Consider the following 19,619-nt stretch of genomic DNA (forward strand, 5'->3'; position numbering starts at 1 on the left):
GTGAGTGCGCAGGGAAGGTGAGCAGGTGATAACTGCGGTGGCTGCAGGGCCTGCTGGTCCTGCCACCCCTGGCAGGGGCCTGGGGATGCCTGGGCAGCAGCAGAAAGTAGGGCAGAGCTGCCTCGGGTTCATACCTCTGTCAGGCTCCCCAGCCCCTCCCGTCTCGGTAGGAAATGGGTCGTAGGCAGGATCTGCACTGGGATTTCTCATTTCCGCTCCCGTCTTTGGGGACAAACACTTTCAGTTTCATTTAATCATAAAGCTTCTTAATTAGTTTTTTTTTTTTTTTTTTAAATTCTGGGCTGCTAAGCTATCCCTGCCAGAGGGGGTGGGAAGGCTGGCTTCTGCAAAGCCAGGGGCTTCCTGGGCCTGAGAGCAGTTGGTCCAGCCACCCTGGGAGCTGGGTGCCCAGCTCCTTCAAGCCTCGCGATGGTCCAGCGAGGGAGAAGCTGATTGCCTCCCATCATCTGGGCTCGGGCCATCCAACAACACCTGGAGTGCCTACTGTGTGCCAGGCGGGGGACATGGCAGAGACAAGGCAAGGACTCCACACTCCACCAAGACTGCAGGAAGGAATTCACTCACTTGTTCACTTGCCCAACATTTATCATGTGTCTCCTTGGAGGCAGCCCCAGGGCCCTGGGAGAACGTGCTGAATGGGACAGTTGTGGTCCCTGGTCTCTTGGAATGCAGTGCTGAGAGGAGGGGATGAGCAAGGAAACAAGCCAGCTGGGTGAGGTTGGACAGATGTTTGCTGAACCTCTGAGACGCACCAGAGTTCAGCTGAGCCAGGAGTTAACAGAGTGGAAGGGCTGGGCAGGGCCTCAGTAGGCGGGGCTCCAGCTCAGCTGGCTGGAACTGCCTCCATCTCTCTTCCTCTCAGTCAGGGAAAGCCCTTCCATCCTTTTCTGTTTCCCAGTGGGCTTACCCTTAACTAATGTACTTCCTACAGTCATTTACACCTTAGTCTGAATGAGAGCCCAGTGACCGCTTTCTCAGGGGTGGTCTCTGTGGCTCCCTGGGACGGCTTCAGGGAGCAGGTAAGGAAGCTATCAGTCAGGAGTTCCCTGGGCCTCTGATGTTTGGCTGCGCTCTCCCCCGCCTCTGTACTGGGCAGCCTCCACATTCGGATGTGCTGAGCTTACCTGGTCTTCCGTCACATAGCCCTTGCTCACCGAGAGGCAGGCAGGGCAGGAAAGGGAGGAAGGGAAAGCATACTCAGTACTCGTCTCTGCTGAGGGCCAGACCATTTTCTCCTTCACCTGCACAGCGACCCCCACCCCCCACCCAAGAAAGGTGGTCTCATTCGTATCTGACACGAGAGGGAACTGAAGCTCAGAGAAAGATGCCTGCTCAAGGTCACACACAGCTGGTTAGGGATGGAGCTGGGGTTTGAACCTACAGTTCCTCACTCCTTGTCCAGAGCTCTTTCTTCGACACCAGTGGCTTCCAACCCTGGGGCTCTGAGGGAGTCATGGGGGTCTGATTTAAAAGCTCAAAGAGAGATCCCTGTCCCCATCCAAAGGGCACGCAGGCAAATGCAAACAGGTGTTTTAGCTGGAATCAGAGCCACGTGGGGAGGAGGCTCCGTTCTCTCCCCTTGTATGGAAGCTCTCTTGAGCAGTTTCAAACCTCTGCCTCAGAAAGGACACACAACTAACTGGAACTTCAGAAATGCGGCTTTTGGGAAAACCAGTTTTCAGAACATCAGGCCCTTCAGGGTCCAGATGAAAGGGGTCTCAGTGGGGAAAGGGCCATGACCACTGCATTTTACTGATTGTGCCCGGATGCCCAAGACCGGGAAAGCAAGACTCGGAGAAGTCAAGGCGCCCGCCTGAGGCCTCACAGCTGGGGAAGAGTGGAGCTGAGGCCAGGGCTCTTTCTGCTGCACCGGCCTGCCTCATCTGGCTGGATGGTAGAAGCCCAGAGGCCGGCCTGGGGGAGCGGGTCCCTGCGTGAGCTGGGGGGCGGGGGCAGCACCCAGGAACACAGGTACCTTCTCATAGTACTGCAGCTCGTAATCCAGGATGACGCCGTTGGGCTGGTCGGGCTGGGACCACGAGAGGGTGATGCTGTCCACGGTGCGGCTCACCTGGTGCATGATGGACACGGCCGAAGGAGCTGAAAGAGAGGTCAGAGGTCAGGGGTCGGGGCGGGCATGAGAAGGTGCAGCTTCTGCCCCAACCTCAAAGGTGCCCAGACAATAGACAGCTGTGGGACCAGAGAGGGGAAGGCATCCGGCCTAAGTCACACAGCCAACCTGCAGGAGATAACAGAGTTCAGGGTCACAGGTGCTGCTCTCACGGGGCACCTCTAGGCTACAGACGCCGGCAACTGCAGCCATACCTGCCGGTGCTCAGCCACGTCAGGTCAAGGCAGGCGCTGGGCCCCTTCTCTGATCTGGCTCCGAGCGGGTTGGACTAAATGTCATTCATTCTCTCTCGAAGCTTACAGTCTATGGAGTCCCTAGACGTGGCGACGGGGCTCCGGAACAGGGAAGCAGAGAAGGTGGGAGATTCACTCATTCCTTCAACAAATTTGCACCGAGTGCCTCCTATGTGGCGGGATATAGCAAGGAATAAAACTGACCGCCAAAAATAAATATATGAAAATAAACTCATTCATGTCAATGTATGGCAAAAACCACCACAGTATTGTAAAGTAATTAGCCTCCAATGAAAATAAATAAATAAATTTTCAAAATAAAAGAAAAAGTTAAAACCAACCAATCAATCAATTCATAGCTACTTTGGAAAAGTTTGGTGGTTCCTTAAAAAGTTAAACATAGAATTACCCTATGATCCAGCTATTCCACTCTTAATCACATACCCCAAAGAACTGAAAGCAGCTATTCAAGCAAATATTTGTATATGAATGTTTACAGCAGTATTATTCACAACAGCCAAGAGGTGTGCTGTGCTCAGTTTATCAACAGATGAATGTCTATCAACAGATGAATGAATAAACAAATTGTGGCATTCACATATAACAGAATATTACTTAGGCATAAAAGAATGAAGCACTGTCATATGCTATGATGAAGATAAACCTCAAATCTGTGCTAAGGGCGAGTGCCAATTGTATGGAATAGGTAAGGTGACAGAGGCAGTGAGTAGATTGTGGTTGCCAAGGGTTGGTGAGGGGGCATGGGGAGTGCTGGGTACAGGGTTTTCTTCTGGGGTGATGAGAATGGCACTAGGGAGAGGTGCTAAGCGCCCACATGTGACTGTACTACAATGTCGCTGGACCATGCACGTTAACATGTTAATTGCATGTTACGGGAACTTCACCAATCCCTCCCTGCAGCGCTGGTTGTGCCCTCATGGAGGGAACTTAGATCAAGGGGACAAGAAATCACAGGAGGTTGTGTCTGGCGCTAGAAGGACCCTCAGAAATAATTTAGTCCCATTCTCTCATTTTACTGACGTGGAAACTGAGGTCTGGAGAGGGTTGTCAGCTGCCCCGGGGTCACAGTGAAGTCAAGCTCGTAGCCCTTTCCTTGATTCCTTCTTTCACAGAGCATGCCCCCCCACCCCCGCCATGCTTGTTGCTTTCTTCTTAAATGGGATGAACCTGCACGAAGTGCTTACATTGTGTTGGCCGTGGCCCCGGACCCTTCATGTGCGTGTGTCCTGAGCTGACTCTCGGCGAGGGGGCTGTATTAGCCCCACCAACAGCTGCAGCTCCCGAAGCTCAGAGCTGCACAAGGCTTCCTGAGGTCACACAGCCTGTCCGTGGGGGAGCTGGGGTCTGAACTCAGGCCTGCTGCTCCCAGAGCAGGGTTCATCCAGGAGTCCTGGCCTGGTTCATCCCTATGGCGTCGCTGGAGTGGGGAGCCCCCTTGGCTCTCTGGCCCTGAGGTTTTCATGGTTCCAGGAGGGGCTGAGGACTCACCAGGAGTGGGGGAGCACCTCCTGTAGTCTCTCCTGGCTCCTGGGTGGGTCCACGACAAGCGGATGCCCTGTCTCCACCATCTTGGCAATTCCTACAGGAGGCTGAGGCTGACTCTTCTCCCACCCAAACCCTGCTTTGCAGGGGCTCTGGCCACACCGACAGGAGCGTAGACCAGGGAGGGGGAGGGGCTCCTGGAGGATGAGCACCACCTGTTTCCTGCTCTGTTTCCGCCCCTTCGTCCCCCGGGGGGAGGGAACAGTCTCTTGGTCAGAAGATTCAGGGCCTGCTCTCTGGCCTGCTGCTCACTGACTGCCCTATGAGCTACAGGCTATTAACATCCCCAGTTTATAGGTGGAGAAACAGGCTTGGAGCTATTCAGTGATCTGCTCATGCGTGGCTCATGCAGCCAGGCAGTGGAGGGCTGACTCTTGAAACTGGTGGCTCAGACTCCTCACCAGCACAGCTCTGGTTACCGTGAGATCAGCCTGGTTCCAACCAGGCTGGGGCAATCTTGGGCAGGTGGCCCCCCTCTCTGGATCTGGTTCCTTCTCTGCACCGTGGGCACAGCTGGAAGATCCCTAGGAGCTTGCACTCAAAGGCTCCCTGCCTGTCCTTCCTGGTTGACCCTGGTCCTGGAGTTGCATCAGCCCAGGAGGGGCCAGCGTGGGCCCGAGCAGGTCCAGGCTTCCCTCCAGCACCTCAAAGAGCTGCGAAAAATGGGCCCGAGACATCCTAGAAGGGGCGGCACCGCCCACAGGACTTGGACCCTGGTCCAGGTGTCCCTGTAGTCCACTGTTCTTTCTGCATCTGCCCGACCCCCAAGGGAGGGCCATCTGTCCCTCAACTCAGCTTCTTGTCCCGCCAAGGGGCAGCAGGCCTCTTGGGAAGGTTAGAGACCTGGCTCCCTGCAAGGAGATCCAACCTGTCAATCCTAAAGGAAATCAGTCTTGAATATTCATTGGAAGGACTGATGCTGAAGCTGAAACTCCAATACTTTGGCCACCTGATGCAAAGAGCTGACTCATTGGAAAAGACCCTGATGCTGGGAAAGATTGGAGGCAGGAGGAGAAGGGGACGACAGAGGATGCGATGGTTGGATGGCATTACAATACAATGGATGTGAGTTTGAGCAAGCTCCGGGAGTTGGTGGTGGACAGGGAGGCCTGGCGTGCTGCAGTCCGTGGGGTCACAAAGGGTCGGACACGACTGAGCGACTGAATTGAACTCCCTACAGTTTCCTCCTTAGTCAAACAAAGAGACTCTGTCTTCCTTGTTCCTTCCTCACTAACCAGTGTTTTTTAAGCACCTGCTAAGCTGGGCACTGTGTTAAGCCCTTGACATTCACAAACCCATTAATCCGCACAGCTGCCTGTGAAGCAGATCTCCTTCAGCCCATTTAGCAGATGGGAAAACTGAGAATCACAGTAAAGTGACTTGCCTGAAGCTGCATAGATAGTAAGCGGCCAGACAAAGCAACATACAGTCATGCTCCATGAAGTCACCTGAAGGGTTTTCAGGGCTGTGTGCGTGTGTATAACCATAACAAGGATAAAGCTGCTGACCTAACTCTTTCTGAGCGCTCATTCTGTGCCACGCCCTATTCCAGGCACTCAACACCTATTAACACAGGCCTGGGAAATCCCATGGATGGAGGAATCTGGTGGGCTGCAGTCCATGGGGTCGCCAAGAGTCAGACACAACTGAACGACTTCACTTTCATTTTTCACTTTCATGCACTGGAGAAGGAAATGGCAACCCACTCCAGTGTTCTTGCCTGGAGAATCCCAGGGACGGGGCGGCCTGGTGAGCTGCCGTCTACGGGGTCGCACAGAGTCGGACACGACGGAAGCGACTTAGCAGCAGCAGCAGCAGCAGCAGAGTCTTCCCTGCTGGCCCAGTGGTCAGGACTCTGTGCTCCCAAGGGGCATGGATTCAATCCCTGGTTGGGGAACTAAGACCCCACATGACAAAGCAAACAACTCCCCCTCCTCCAAAGAACCAGACACTAGCATAACAGAATCCTCACAACTGCCCTATGAACTGGGGGCTATTAACATCCCTAGTTTACAGATGGAGAAATTGAGGCTTGGAGGTCTTTGGTGACCTGCTCAAGGCTTACGCAGCCAGGCAGTGGAGGACTAGCCCTTGAACTAGCCTTCAGGCTCTTCACCAGCGCGCCTCTGGTTACCATGAGATCAGCCTGATTCCAAGTAATGCTCACCGGAAATTAACAAGGAAATTGATAGACCCCTGGGGAGGGGGGTGTGGTCAGAGCTCTCAGTGTCTGGGTTTCCTCAGGTGCAAAGTGAGCCTAATGGTTGCATGTTTGGGGGCTGTTATGAGGAGGAATGAGTGAAAACACTTCCGGTGCTTAGTGTGGTCCCCAGCACATGGTCAGCGCTGTGAGTGTTTGGGGGGTGTCACTGGGCACTGGCCACTGAGCAGCTGACCTGCGTTTTGTTTGAGCCTCTCAATAACAGTGTGGGATGAGGGTTAATAGCCGCAATTTGCAGAAGAGGAAACTGAGGCAGGAGACGTGGGTTCGATCCCTGGCTTGGGAAGATTCCCTGGAGAAAGAAATGGCAACCCACTCCAGAATTCTTGCCTGGAGAATCCTACGGACAGAGGACCCTGGCAGGCTACAATCCATGGCGTTGCAAAGAGTCACACATGACTGAGTGTGCGTGCACACACGCACACACACACACAGGCTCAGAGAGGCATGATGACTTCAAGATCACACAGGTAGTGAGGAGCTGAGCTGTGCCTAGAGACTTGTGCCCAAGACTGCCCTCTCATTTGCCCAGGCCAGAGTCTTCTGGGGCCTGCAGGCTCAGAGAGTCCGGATGCAGTGGGACAAGTAGTTTCAGGACAGGCGGAGGGACGGGGCTGCAGAGGCAGGTGGGGGCCAGATCTCCAGACTTAGGAGCGACTTTATCCCGAAGGCACTGGGAAGCCATAGGAAGACTGCAGCAGGAATGGCAACACACACAAAAAGGCAGGCCCCCAGCTAACACCTGACACTTCCTTATCCACTCCACGCCAGGCGCTTCGGCAAGCGCTTTACATCAACTAACTCGTTCAACACTCACAGCAACCCAAAGAGGCTCGGCTATCCCCTTTCACAGATGAGGAAGTGGAGGCACTGAGGTATGAGGTACACTGGCCCAAAGTTACCAAGCCGTGGAGCTGGGATGTGAACCCAGGCCCACGCATGTCCAACATCTCCTGTCCTTTCCGCTGGCTGCAGCCGAGGCAGGCTGACCATAGTGGTCTGGAGGCCAGGGGGTCTCAGCGGGCCTCTTGAGGACAGCGTGGTCCACTGCCCATCCGGCCGCCCTGGCTCTGGGTGCTCAGCTGTTGGTGGAGGCAGGTCGCCCACGGCCAGGGCGGTCTGGGTTTGGTGGGCTTAGCTGGTAGTCTTGGGTTACAGGCAGCGAACCCGGGCTCTGATCCCATAAGCCCAGTCACCCTGGGTGTGGCAGGGAGGAGGCATTCGCCGGGAAGACGATCAAGGCGGGCCAGCGAGGGCTGGCCTTTCTCCTGGAATCCGGGGGGATTAACGGCGGAGAAAAGGGAACAGCTGGACGATTCCTCGTCCCTCCTGGCTGCCCGCCGCCCACCCTGAGGTGTCAGGTTGCCCTGTGAGTTGCTCTTTAGGGAATTCTGGTATTTTCAATTACCAGCCAGGCGCACCGGCAGGGGGATGGGGTCAGGGGCGCCCCGTGACCCCTGCAAGAAGATGGAGCCCCAGGGAACAAGCACAAAAAGAGGCTTGTGGGGGTCGAGAGGGGACGGGGGAGGCCAGCCAGGCAGGGCCTTGCTCAGTGGGAGCAGGTGGTCAGGGGCCCCGCTGCCCCCAGAGAGCCCTGGGGGAAGCTTCCAGTCTCTTCTTCAGCCGAAACCTGGAGAAGAAGCCTTTCCTTCTGCGAGCCTCTTTCTCCCCCAGGGCATGAAGGAATAGGAGGAGGGGGTTTTTGAAGTCTTCTGGGACTAGCGTCCTTTGACAGGCAGGAGGTCAGGAGGCCTGTGGGTCTGGCTACTGCAAGAGAGTGTGGGTTTGGGTCTCATTCAGTGCTGAGCTCTCAGGAAGGAGACCCCCACTCGGCCTTTGCCCTTTCACCAGAAGACCCCATGAGCTTAGAGGGGCGGGGGAAGTGTTGCTGGCCCTGGGGGAGTCAGAGACACCACCCCAAACCCCAGACTCTCAGACCCCACTGCCTCCCTGACATCTTCACACGCCATCCGTGGATTCCACCGGGAATAAAACCCACGGGCTCCCAAGTGCCACCCACACTGGCTGCCTCTCTGTCCCTGATCACACTGAGGTCATTCTTGCCTCGGGGCCTTGGCCTCACAGTGTTTCTGCCCGGAAACCTCCTCCCCCAGTTCTTCCATGACCAGCGCCTCCTCGTCATTCAGGTCTCAGCTAAACCATCACCTTCTCAGAGCGGCCCTGTCTGACCATCAGCCCGGCCTCAGTCACCCACCAGGCCACACGCTCTTTTCTTTATAGAGTGAACACCGTCTTCTCTGCAGAGGGGGGCCTTGTGGCTCTTATTCAGTCTATCCCTAGCATGTGGAACAGTATGTAGCTCAGAGCAGGTGCTCGGGCGATACTTGGTACAGGAAGAAAGGAAGAGGAGAGGAGGAAGGATGGGAGGCTGGCTCTCATTTTTTAGCCCTTCAGCAACCTGGGTGAGTCCACTGACCTTGGGGTACAGGGCCTCAGGCAGCATCCAGGAGAAGGCAATATGGCTTGTGTGAGGCTCAGTTGTGTCCAACTCTTTGCGACCCTATGGACTGTCTCCTGCCGGCTCCTCCGTCCGTAGGATTCTCCAGGCAAGAGCACTGGAGCGGGTTGCCATGCCCTCCTCCAGGGGATCTTCCCGACCCGGGGATCAAATCTGCATCTCTTAGTCTCCTGCACTGGCAGGCGGGTTCTTTACGACTAGCACCGCCCAGGAAGCCTTTTCCACATAATAGCTATTGTGTTTCGGAACCAGTAATCTGAGGAACATAGTTTGGAGGGGAAAAAAAGTTGGTCCAGGAGATACTATTATTCTTTTTCTTAAACCTGAGAAAAACCTGCTGTCTGGCGCGGCAGCTGGCAGTTCATCTGCTCATCCTCTCTTCCCTTGACTCACTGTCGATTCCGCTGTATCCACCTGGGGCCACACGATCAGACAGCCCATTTTACAGATGAGGAGAGAGAGGCTCAGATCTATGTCTCCTGCCCAGTGTGCCTCAGCTCCCAAGCAGTGGGGCTGGGATCAGGACCCAGGTCTGCCTGACTCGGAAACCCAGGTTGTTTTTTTCTCCTGGTTGTCTGGCCCTCTCCACAAGTGTGATCTGAGCAGGCTGAGGTCCAGCCCTGGGCTTCGTGTTGTGGAAACATCCAACGGTCTGCCCCTTAGTGGGCTGCTCAGGCACCCTGGTCTCATCTGAGGCCACTCAGCGGGAACCAGTCCCATCCCAGCATCTGGGCTAGCAAGGCGGGAAGAGCCTGGCCCTCGAATCAGAGGACCTAACTCAGCCTTCTGTGGGGACAGTGGCAAGGATGCTGGCAAGGTTAAATGAAGACCTGTATCTAAAGTGTTCAGCACAGGACGTGGCCCAGAGTAAAGGATCAGGGGACATCAGCCAGGTGCCACTGTCTGGGCCGCTCAGACTCTCAGACAGCACAGTGAGTAGCGGAATGCTTAGCAAAGGATCATGAATGGTAGTGGCGATGGCGGAAGATAGGAGAAGGAGCGACATCCAGGGTTCAGGTCCCATCTCTTAAGCTTAGGTGACACTATTACTTCAGGGCAGCAACCCCTTTCTCTGAGCCCCGGTATCTCACCTGTAAAATGGTTGTGGCAGACAGTATCCACTGCCTACCAAATATCCATTCTTCCTTTCTCAGATTAACAGAATCCTGGTTCTTTGCTGGGCACATTCTTCCTTAATAAAAGATTACACTTTCTCAAGCTTTTCGGCAGCTAGAAGTGGCCATGTAACAATGTGCTTGCCAATGAGCGATAAGCTAAAGTGTGGGACTTCTAGGGAGTCTCTTTAAAATGAAGGGGCCCTACCCTTGTCACTTTTCTTCTTCCATCTTGCTGCCTGGCATATGGATGTGATAGCTGGAGCTCTTGCAACCATTTTGGGCTATAAGGATGAGAAACTGTGTGCTGAGGAGTCTGAATCTCTAATGATCCCATCCAGTTGCCCTGACTCCTATTTTCTGACATCCTTTACACATTAGAAAAATAAATCTCCGTTTAGTCTAAGTTACTATGTAGACTGGTTGTATTAATTGCCTCACTGTATCTACAACCTTTGTCCTAGAATTTGCGTAATCCCCCTCTGGCTATGGCTTTGGGCTTGGCTGTGTGACTTGCTCTGGCCAGTGGAATTTTAGTAAATATGAAATAAGCAGAGGCTTAAAAAAGCCCTCCCATGTATCTGACAGCCGTGAGAACAGACCCAGGCTGACCTGTTAGAGGCCGAGACACGTGGAGCAGACTTGTTGCCCCAGCGGTCCCCGCCAGGGCCATTCTTGACTAGCTCACAGCGCTCCACCCCAAACATGCAATAGAGCCCTGACGAAATCCAAAGAGCTGCTGAGAGACCCGGAGTAGCTGGAGCACAAACATATGAAAGCTCCCCGCCGAGACCCATCCAGCCAGGAGACTCACGAGCTAGATAAGTGCTTCTTGCTTTTACGGTTGATTGTTAAACAGCCTTACTGTGGCAGCGGCTATCTGTTCTTTTTCTTGCTCTCATAGGCAGCCAAACCAATCTTAGCTGAGAGTCTAGGCGGGCAAGGCCTCCCCCTGCAGAACACTTGGGAGGATGAAAGAGGTTGATGCGCGCAGAGGGCTTGGCCTGGGGAGGGAAGTGCCCTCTCCCTCTCTCTTCCTTTCCCCAGGCATGGGCCTCACTGGGGGTTCTCTTGTCCTGTTTCTTTCTGATCCTCTCCACCCCTAGAGAGAGAAGTAGGTGAGCACTTGCTCATGCCAGTTCTGCAGACCAGCCACTCTGTGCCCGCTCTGCAGGAGGGCGAAAGGATCACAGGCAAACACGGCTGGTAGAAAGGGCTTCGGAAAGTTGAAAGTTTTTCCATGAGAAAGCCGCGCGGAGTGATGTCACGGACAGAGGCCGTGACACCCGGCCAGGGGGTGGGAAACCAGCTCTGCCTAGGACCTGCAGACCTGTATGGTCTTGGGTAGGCACTTAGGAAGCTCCCAGGGCCTCAGTTTTCCTCCCTATAAAAGGAGGTGTTTGCACTGGATGGATACTGATGTGTTTTTTAATTTGATCTCCGTTACCTCCTGGGCGTGATAGGCAGGATCACAGCTCCCGAAGATGTCTGCGACCTAACCCCAGAATCCCTGAATCTGTTATCTTACAGGGCAAAAGACACTTTGCAGATGTGATTAAGGTTATGGCCCTTGAGATGGGAGATTATCCTGGATCATCCAGGTGCACCCAGTCTAATCACTTGAGTCCTTAAAAGAGGAGGGAATCTTTCCCAGATGAGAGTCAGGCCAGAGAGTGAGAGTTTGAAGAAGACTTCACCGCCTTGTTGCTGCTTCTGAGATGAGGTGGGAGTAGGGTGGGGTGGGGTGGGGTGGGGCCTCTGCAAGGACCATAGTGAGTCCCCTGGGAGCTAGGGAATCTCTTAGATGACAGTCAGCAAGGTAACAGAGATGTCTCTGCTACAAACGCAGGGAGCTGAATTCTGCTAACACCGAATGAGTGAAGGCACCAGCAAGCAACACAGCCCTGCGAACGCATGAGTTTAGCCTGATGAGATTCAGGCTAGACTTCCGACCCATGGAAAAGTAAGATAAGAACTACGTCTCTTTCTCTGCTGCTAAGTTTGTGGCATCTTGTTGCAGCAGCAACAGGAACCTAACACACCTTCTGATTTCATTTGAAGCTGAGCTACCAAGTACTGTGCCCAGGGCTTCTATCACATTTTGACTAACCTGGCGACCATCTTGGAAAGCCGGGATGATGAAAACATGCCCATTTGGAAGGGGAAGATTCTGAGGCTCGAGGAAGTAAGGGTCCCTAGACAGCCTGATCCCATAGCTTGGAAAGGGGGCTTGCTAGGTGAGGATGGAGTTTGCCAAGCCCAGCACTGATGCCTTTCCCCCACCCATGACTCCCTAGGACATGACAATGGGGGAATCTTCCTAATGGGTCATTCAGTATGGGTGGCCCCAAAGGCTGCACTGGCTCGGCCGAGCTGTGGTGTGGCAGGTCCAGGCACACGGCTTGCCCCACCTCTGCAGAAGGTTTGGCTCCAGTTTCAACACTGAGCCTTGAGTATGCAGCGATGTCATTATTCAGGTTCTGTCAGTGACTTGAGTGGTGGGCAAGTCATTTAACTCTTACCTTTCCTTATCTGTAAGATAAAAGAATAACAGGATCCACTGAGGTTGGGGAGATTCATCATCCAGGGCTTAGTATCTGGCAAATAATAAACACTTGCCAGGTGTGACCCATTATTATGATTAGAGTGAATATAGGATGATTTGTGTGTGTGTGTGTGTTTTGGCCATGGGATCTCAGTTCCTTGACCAGGGACCGAACTCACGTCTCCTGCATTGAAAGTGTGGCATCCCAACCACCAGGCCAACAAAGTCCCGATCCCTGCTTTTGGAGTGCTGACCCTCCTAGGCAGCCTCTGAGGCACCTTGAGAGCCTGAGCTCACAGCACCCCACAGGAGAGGGTGGTGACGCCCAGGAGGAAGACGTGATCGGATGCCGGCTAAGTGACTTGTCTGGGCCTATGTGCCGGTGAGCAGCTAGGCTTGATTCACAACCAGGTTTGTTTGCCTGATTCCAAAGCCCAGACCCTTCTCTTCACCTCTGGGACCAGGCAGAGATGCAGCCTGTCAGGCCTTGCTTGGGGTGACAGTGAGTCCGCTGCAGCCCTGCAGGGATGCCCAGAGTACTGGGGCAGGCTAGAGGACCAGCCCCATGTGGCCGAGACGCTGCATGCACTGAGGTCTGTATGGCCGTCTCCGCCCTGTCATCTGGATCTCGGCTCACATCCACCTCCTGGGAGAGGCTCTCTTCCGATCCTCTGATGCCCTCGCCGAGGCTCCCCCTCCCTCTCCCCCTCTGTCCCTGTGTTGTCTTGTATTTTTGTGTTGAGAACTGTGGACTCTGCACAGCCAGACTGAACCCTGCGTCCTCCTCTGTCCCAGCTGAGTGAGCCCAGGCACGTGCCTCACCCAGTGCCATCTCCTAAACCTTCAATACGCAGCCAAGCCTAGTCTCCTACCTCTGGGCCCCCCAACTCCCCACCAAGAGGACTTGTGAACACAGGCAGAAAGGTGTTCTGGAATGGCCGAGTGTGGTTCGAAGTCAGCGTGATGGCTTTATGAAGTCAGAAGACAGCTCTGGCCCCCGTGAATGCCAAGGGAGTGCAAGCCAGGCCCAATCACTTGCCCCAAAGAAATACTTTTTCCTTTTAAGGCCATGAACTAGCTATTTATATATTGAATTTTAGGGTCTGATTAAAACCGAGCACTGAATGCATTTGTCTGGAAATCCAGTCTCCGGCCTTATTTTCCAGCATCGTCGGAATTCTCCACGCCTCTCCTCACTCCATGCTCTTCTGGACCCCTTGGCGCTGCTCACCAAGCACACACTGTGGGGTGCCCCCATCCAGGCACCAGGAAAACCACGGTGAGGGAAGGAGACCCACAGTGTACTGCTGAGTACTGATGGTGAGGAGACAGACAGCAGTGAAGTGATCACAGCCACGAAGCTAAAATCCCAGCCACAGGAAGCTGAGGGGTATGGTGCTGGGGCATGTGACCGAGTCAGGACGGTCAATGAAGATGAGCTAAGGGCAAAGGGCAAAGCATTCCAAGCAGTGGGAACAGCATGTGCAAAGAGCCTGTGGCAGAGGAGCTTAGTCCCTCAGAGGAAGACAAAGGAGAATTCCTCTCCAGTTTGCCTCCTGTACTTTTTTCTCCTGGGATACCTTCTTCCCTGCCTGAGTCCATCTCTGTCTTTTAGAAGCCTCTCCATTCTTCAAAGAAAGTAAAAGTGTTAGCAGCTCAGTCATGTCTGACTCTTTGTGACCCCATGGGGTTTAGCCCAGCAGACTCCTCTGTCCATGGGATTCTCCAGGCAAGAACACTGGAGTGGGTTCCTACTCCAGGTGATCTTCCCAACCTAGGGATTGAACCTGGGTCTCCTGTATTGCAGACAGCTTCTTTACCCGTCTGAGCCACCAGGGAAGACCTCTCATTCTTCAAGCATAGGCTCAAACGCCTCCTGTTTCAGGAAGCCTTTCATGGCAGGCCTTTCTCCCATTCCCTAGGAGGAAAGGATTTCTCCCTCACCCCCCCAGATCGCTCCTTGAATCCTCACTCATGCCATATTGTACATAAGCTTGTCCAGGTCTCATCTTCCCAACCACGGCAGAAACCTCCAACGGCAGGAGCCATGTCTTCCCCAGTGTAGACTTGGAGCCACACGGTTCTGGGTTCAAACCCTAGCTGAGGCCACTTAGTAGCGGGACGTCGCATAAATGGCTCCACTTCTCCGGGCCTCTGTTTCCTCCTCTGGCAGAAGGGGAGGGTGTGGTGAGGGTGTGTGTGTTTGCACAGACCCCAGCTGGGCTCTGGATGCCTGAGAGAGAATGGGGCTTGTCACGGGGCTTGGAACAAAGAGGATGGGGAAAGAGTGGTTATGGCCCAGAGAGCCCCAGGGCTTCAAGGGCTCGAGGGCTTTGCTGTTGGTCAGTTGCTGTCTTGTGTGACTCTTTGCGACCCCAGGGACTGCAGCAGGCCAGGCTTCCCTGTCCTTCACTGTCTCCTGGAGCTTGCTCAAACTCATGTCCATTCGCTCGGTGATGCCATCCAACCATCTCATCCTCTGTTACCCTCCTCTCCTCCCACCCACAATCTTCCACAGTATCAGGAAGACTCACTTTCCCAATGAGTCTGCTCTTCGCATGAGGTGGCCAAAGTATTGGAGCTTCAGCTTCAGCATCAGTCCTTCCAATGAATATTCAGGACTGATCTCCTTTAGGATGGACTGGTTGGGTCTCCTTGCCGTCCCAGGGACTCTCAAGAGTCTTCTCCAGCACCGCAGTTCAGAAGCATCAGTTCTTCGGCGCTCAGCCTTCCTGATGGTCTAGGTCTCACATCCACAAATGACTACTGGAAAAACCACAGCTTTGACTAGACAGATCTTTACCAGCAGGGGTTTGGGTTCACTTAAACTTGACTCTCCCAAATCTGTGTAATGGTAAGAAACACTTGAGCCACTTGTGAAAAGTGTTCTGATCCAGCAGGTCTGGGGTGGGGTCAGGGGAACTGTGTTCTGAAAACACTTTCATAGATTAGAAAATATTGATTCATTTGCTGAGCTGGGTCTTCGTTGCTGTGCGCGGGCTTTCTCCAGCTGTGACCAGCGGGGGCCACTCTTCATCGCAGCGTCAGCGCGCTCGTTGCAGGGGCTTCTCTTGTTGTGGAGCACGGGCCCTAGGGCACTCAGGTTCTGCAGCTGTGGCCCACAGGCCTAGTAGCTCCACGGCACATGGGATCTTAGTTCCCGGACCAGGGATGGAACCCGTGTCCCCTGAATTGGCAGGCAGATTCTTAACCCTTGGACCCCCAGAGAAGTCCCTCTCGTGGACTTTTGATGCGCAATGTGGTGGGGAAATGGAGGTCCAAAGGGAGGAAGTGATTTTCTCGAGTGCGATAGGTTAGAAGGCCGATCTCAGCTCTACCTCTCTTGAACAGGATCTCACGCCCACACTCTTTCCAAGGAGCCCTGCAGGCTACGTTCACTGTGGACCACTGTGCCTCGGGTGGTGGCACACGTTTATGTGGCCTGATATCACTCGGCCACTTACATTCCCTCCATCACCACAAGAGAAACAAGCCCGGGGAGTTGCTAATCCAAGGAGAATGGGGACACACGGGGAACTGACCCAATTCAGCCACATTCTGGAGCTCTGCCCCATTCAGAGGGCTTGGTGCAGATTAGATAAACCCTAGCTGATGCACAGACTAGTGAGTGAGGAAATGAATGTTATTATGGTAAAATTCTGGGTTTGGGGGTGGTTTTGTTATGCAGCATTATCGCAGCAATAACTGACCAATATAGTAAAGTCACAAAGCAAAGGAATGACAAAACTGGGATTCAAACTCAGGTCCCCCTGCGACTAACCCAGGGCTTGTTACTGCTCCTGCCTTTCAATCCTGAGGGCTCTCCCAGCATCCTCGTGTCTGGGGCCCTCATTTCCACTCTGCCCTGCCTCTATTGTCTGGGAATGTCCCACTCCAGACAGGAGGGGTCCACTCCAGCAGCCCTTGCTGCTAGCAAGCTGAGCCTTGTTAAGTATGCAGTTTGACTCTTGGGGATCCTGAATGGTTGCAGGGGAGGACTGCACACCTAGGGAAAGAACTCCAGGGACTCTGGGGAATTTCTAGCCTCTCCCAGTTGAAAAGAGTTCCCTCGTCTCCACTCCGCACTGGGAGCCTGGGCTTCCCGACCTCAAGGGCTTTGTCAAGCTGGAGAGACTCAGAACCAAGGCTTCATAATCTGCCACGTGTCTTTGCCAACAGCTGCTGGCGTTGGAGGGGTTTCTCAGATTGCCCGCTTTGAGTCAGCTCCATCCAGAACCCCATCCGAGGCGGGCTTAAATGCACCCGCGAGCCTACAAGGGCTGCAGCATACGCTCATAAACGTGCCCTCTCGGCCCAGCAACACCACGAGCACTCACAAACAAGACCACGCTCCTTCTACGACACAAACACACAGAGGGGCTGAGCCACCCTCAGGCATACAAACTCAGGCTCAGACGTAGCAGAAGCATGCACACTCACACATGGATTCTCATCAGACCCCCCAGTCCACAGTTCCTTGGAGGTGCCCTGGATGGTGCTGAGCATTGGAGTCTATTAGACCTAGTCAATTTCTGCCTCACACCCTGCCTAGCTTTGTGACTCAACTTTTCTGAGCACCATCTGTGAAATGGGGACGCAGATGCCTCCTACTCCTGGAGGCCAGGGGGTGGGTGGCAGTGAGGTCAGGTATAAACACATCCCTCAACCAGGTGGAGCTGGCTGCTCCTCTCCTTCCATGTGCTTGTGCATGCCCTTCCTCCTTCTCAAAACCCTTGTTTCCATCACGCCCTTCAAAATGTTGTGAGTCTTTCAAACCGCAGGTCAAATTCTGCCCCCTCCTCGAAGGCTTCCTGGACCTCCATCTCTGGATGCCCAGCCCACTCACTCTGCAGCCTGGTCTCCCTCTGCCCCACTTAGATGGGCCCCAGACCGCACTCACAGCAGGGCCTCGCAAAGGCTGCTGAGTAAGTTACTAAGGCGCACACTCAGAGGGCCGACCACAGCCTTCTGAAGGAACTGCAGGAACCATGAGACCCTGAAAAATCTCACGTGTCTCTTGGATGGGGATGAGACTGGGAAGTGTCTCCTGGACCTGGCAGTCTGGAGGTCCCAGGTGACCCTGAGGACAACGACCTTGGTGGAGAGGTGGGGCTGGAAGCTTGAGTGCCGTGGAGTGAAGGGGGATGAGGGGAGGTGAGGCGAGGTGATGGGATGCATTATTTGGCATCTATTTTTTTTGTTGTAAAGGAAACCAGGGCAGAAGATGGGGGGTGGGCACATGGGGGTCACAGAGGGATTATTAAAGGTAAGCCTGGGGAGAAGAGTTTTGCTGGAATTAGACTGGAGGGGGATGAAAGTTCAGGAAAAGCACCTGTGGAAACTGCTAGATGGCCACTGAAGTCTGTCTCCTCACCTGCTGTGATGGAGGTTTAAGTTAGGCTGGGAGAGATGATGTTCCCGACCTCCTTTGCAGCCTGGGGAGGCCATGAGAGCACGTTCCTTTCAGTGGAACGTGCACAAGAGTGGTAGGCGCCACTTCTGCCTACCTTGCTTAAAACATACTGCTGCCCTGGCCTTCTGTCTCTCCCTTTTGTACAGGTTAGAGAGCAGACAAACCCGCGACTCAGCTTCTAACGGGCCAACGAGGAGCGTGGAGGCTCGTGAGACAAGAGAAAAGGAAGCCAGGTCCCTGAATCTCCAGGTGGATCAGAGCTGCCCCGCTGACCTGGCCTGCTCACCCCTGGACCCTCACAAGAGAGAGAAAGGCTCTTCTGTTGTTCTTGACACTGAACCCGGGCCCTTTTGTTATAGCAGCTTTACTTTCGCCTTGAAGAATACACGCTCAACAAATGCCAGCAATTATGATAAATGCCGGTATAGCCGAGAGTTAACACTGACTCTCCCAGGTGGCCGATCACATGAACAGCCTTGGAAAAGAGAAAAGCACTCTGCAGATGTGAGGGAGTCTTTAACGAGAGCTGGCAGGATACCTGTTTGGCACGGCATGGCACAGCGCCGCCCCGGGGAGCCCGCAACTGAAGCCGCTTACCTGCCTGGTTGGTGGTGATGTTCACGGAGGCAAACTGTGGTGAGAAGGGGCTCTGGTCCGTGACGCCGTTCACAGCCTGGATCTCGAAGGTGTACTGGGTGTGGGCCAGCAGGTCGCTGATGTAAATGCGAGGCTCGGTGAGGCCCAGCTGGCGGGGGGCGTACTGCACGTTGTCCCCGCAGCGGGTGCAGGCGCCCCGGCCCGCGCCGCAGCTCTTGCAGATGACGTTGTAGACGAGGTCCTCGCGGCCTCCCGAGTCCCGGGGCGGGGTCCACTCGAGCATGAGTGAGGTCTCGTTGACACTGGAGATCACGGCCTGGGGAGCGGAGGGGATCGCTAGGGAGGGGGAGAGGTGTCTGTCAGTGGGGGTGGGGGTGCATTCCCCAAGAGACCGCTCTGTGCCCACTGCCCTGGCTCCAGCCTAGGCCTCCCCAAAGCTTTCCTCTAAATCCTTTCTCCTCTGCACCCAAGAGACACGCTTCTAGAATATAACTCTCCATCCAACTGCACCCATCTGCTCAAACCTTTCTCCCTGGACTCCACCCTCCTCGGTGTTCCTTACTAGGGACAGTCTTTTTGTGTTGGAAATATATCCACCCAATATCTATTTCCTGGAGAAGGAAATGGCAGCCCCCTCCAATATTCTTGCCTGGAAAATCCCATGAACAGAGGAGCCTGGCAGGTTACAGTCCATGGGGTCACAAAAGAGTCAGACACGACAGAGGGACCAAACAACATATATTTATTTCTCCCTGTTTCCTGATAACAGGACCTGCTTTTATTCAAGGTGGCAATATGTCCCACTAAAGACTCTATTTCCCAGCCTCCTGGGATTAAGTGCTGGCCACTGATATACAGAAGTTGACAGTTAGGACTTTTTCTTAAAAGGAGATAGCTATAGTAGATCTCTTTATCCCTTTCCCTCTTTCCACGACTGAGAATGTGTGTGATGGCTGGAGCTTCAGCAGCAATGTTGGACCATGATGTGACCCCAAGGGTGGAAACAACATGCTGTGTCTGGAAGAGCAGAAGAAAGTGCTGGGTCTCGGGGAGCTTCATGGATTTACCATGTTACCCAAGGGTTGCCTATTTTGGGGTTTCCAAGAATAAATTCTTAGGGTTTAAGTTACAGGGGTCCGTTCTCTGCTCCTGGCAGCTGTCTGCCTTTCCTGTCTGATACAGGGTTGTGACATGGCCCTTGTGGTCACCCTGTTCTTGGAGAACCTTGGCCTGTGATTCAGGCAACCGCTGCCAGAAAAGAACACTGGGAAGCCTTTTCTACCACAGACACCACCTGTGTT

At 54.1% G+C, this 19,619-nt stretch overlaps 1 protein-coding gene across 1 annotated transcript in view; it reads right to left on the bottom strand.

The window, feature by feature from the left end:
* EPHB2 (EPH receptor B2) overlaps positions 1–19,619 on the bottom strand; it is a 137,308-nt gene that overhangs the window by 33,716 nt on the left and 83,973 nt on the right. Inside the window, exons 4-5 of the mRNA XM_052635730.1 lie at positions 18,319–18,654; positions 1,997–2,121 (exon numbers count right to left, since the gene is read on the bottom strand). Of these exons, the coding sequence (XP_052491690.1) occupies positions 1,997–2,121; positions 18,319–18,654 (461 nt within the window). The remainder of the gene's footprint in view (positions 1–1,996; positions 2,122–18,318; positions 18,655–19,619) is intronic.

Source organism: Budorcas taxicolor, chromosome 2 (genome assembly GCF_023091745.1).
Source record: "Budorcas taxicolor isolate Tak-1 chromosome 2, Takin1.1, whole genome shotgun sequence".
NCBI lineage: Eukaryota > Metazoa > Chordata > Mammalia > Artiodactyla > Bovidae > Budorcas > Budorcas taxicolor.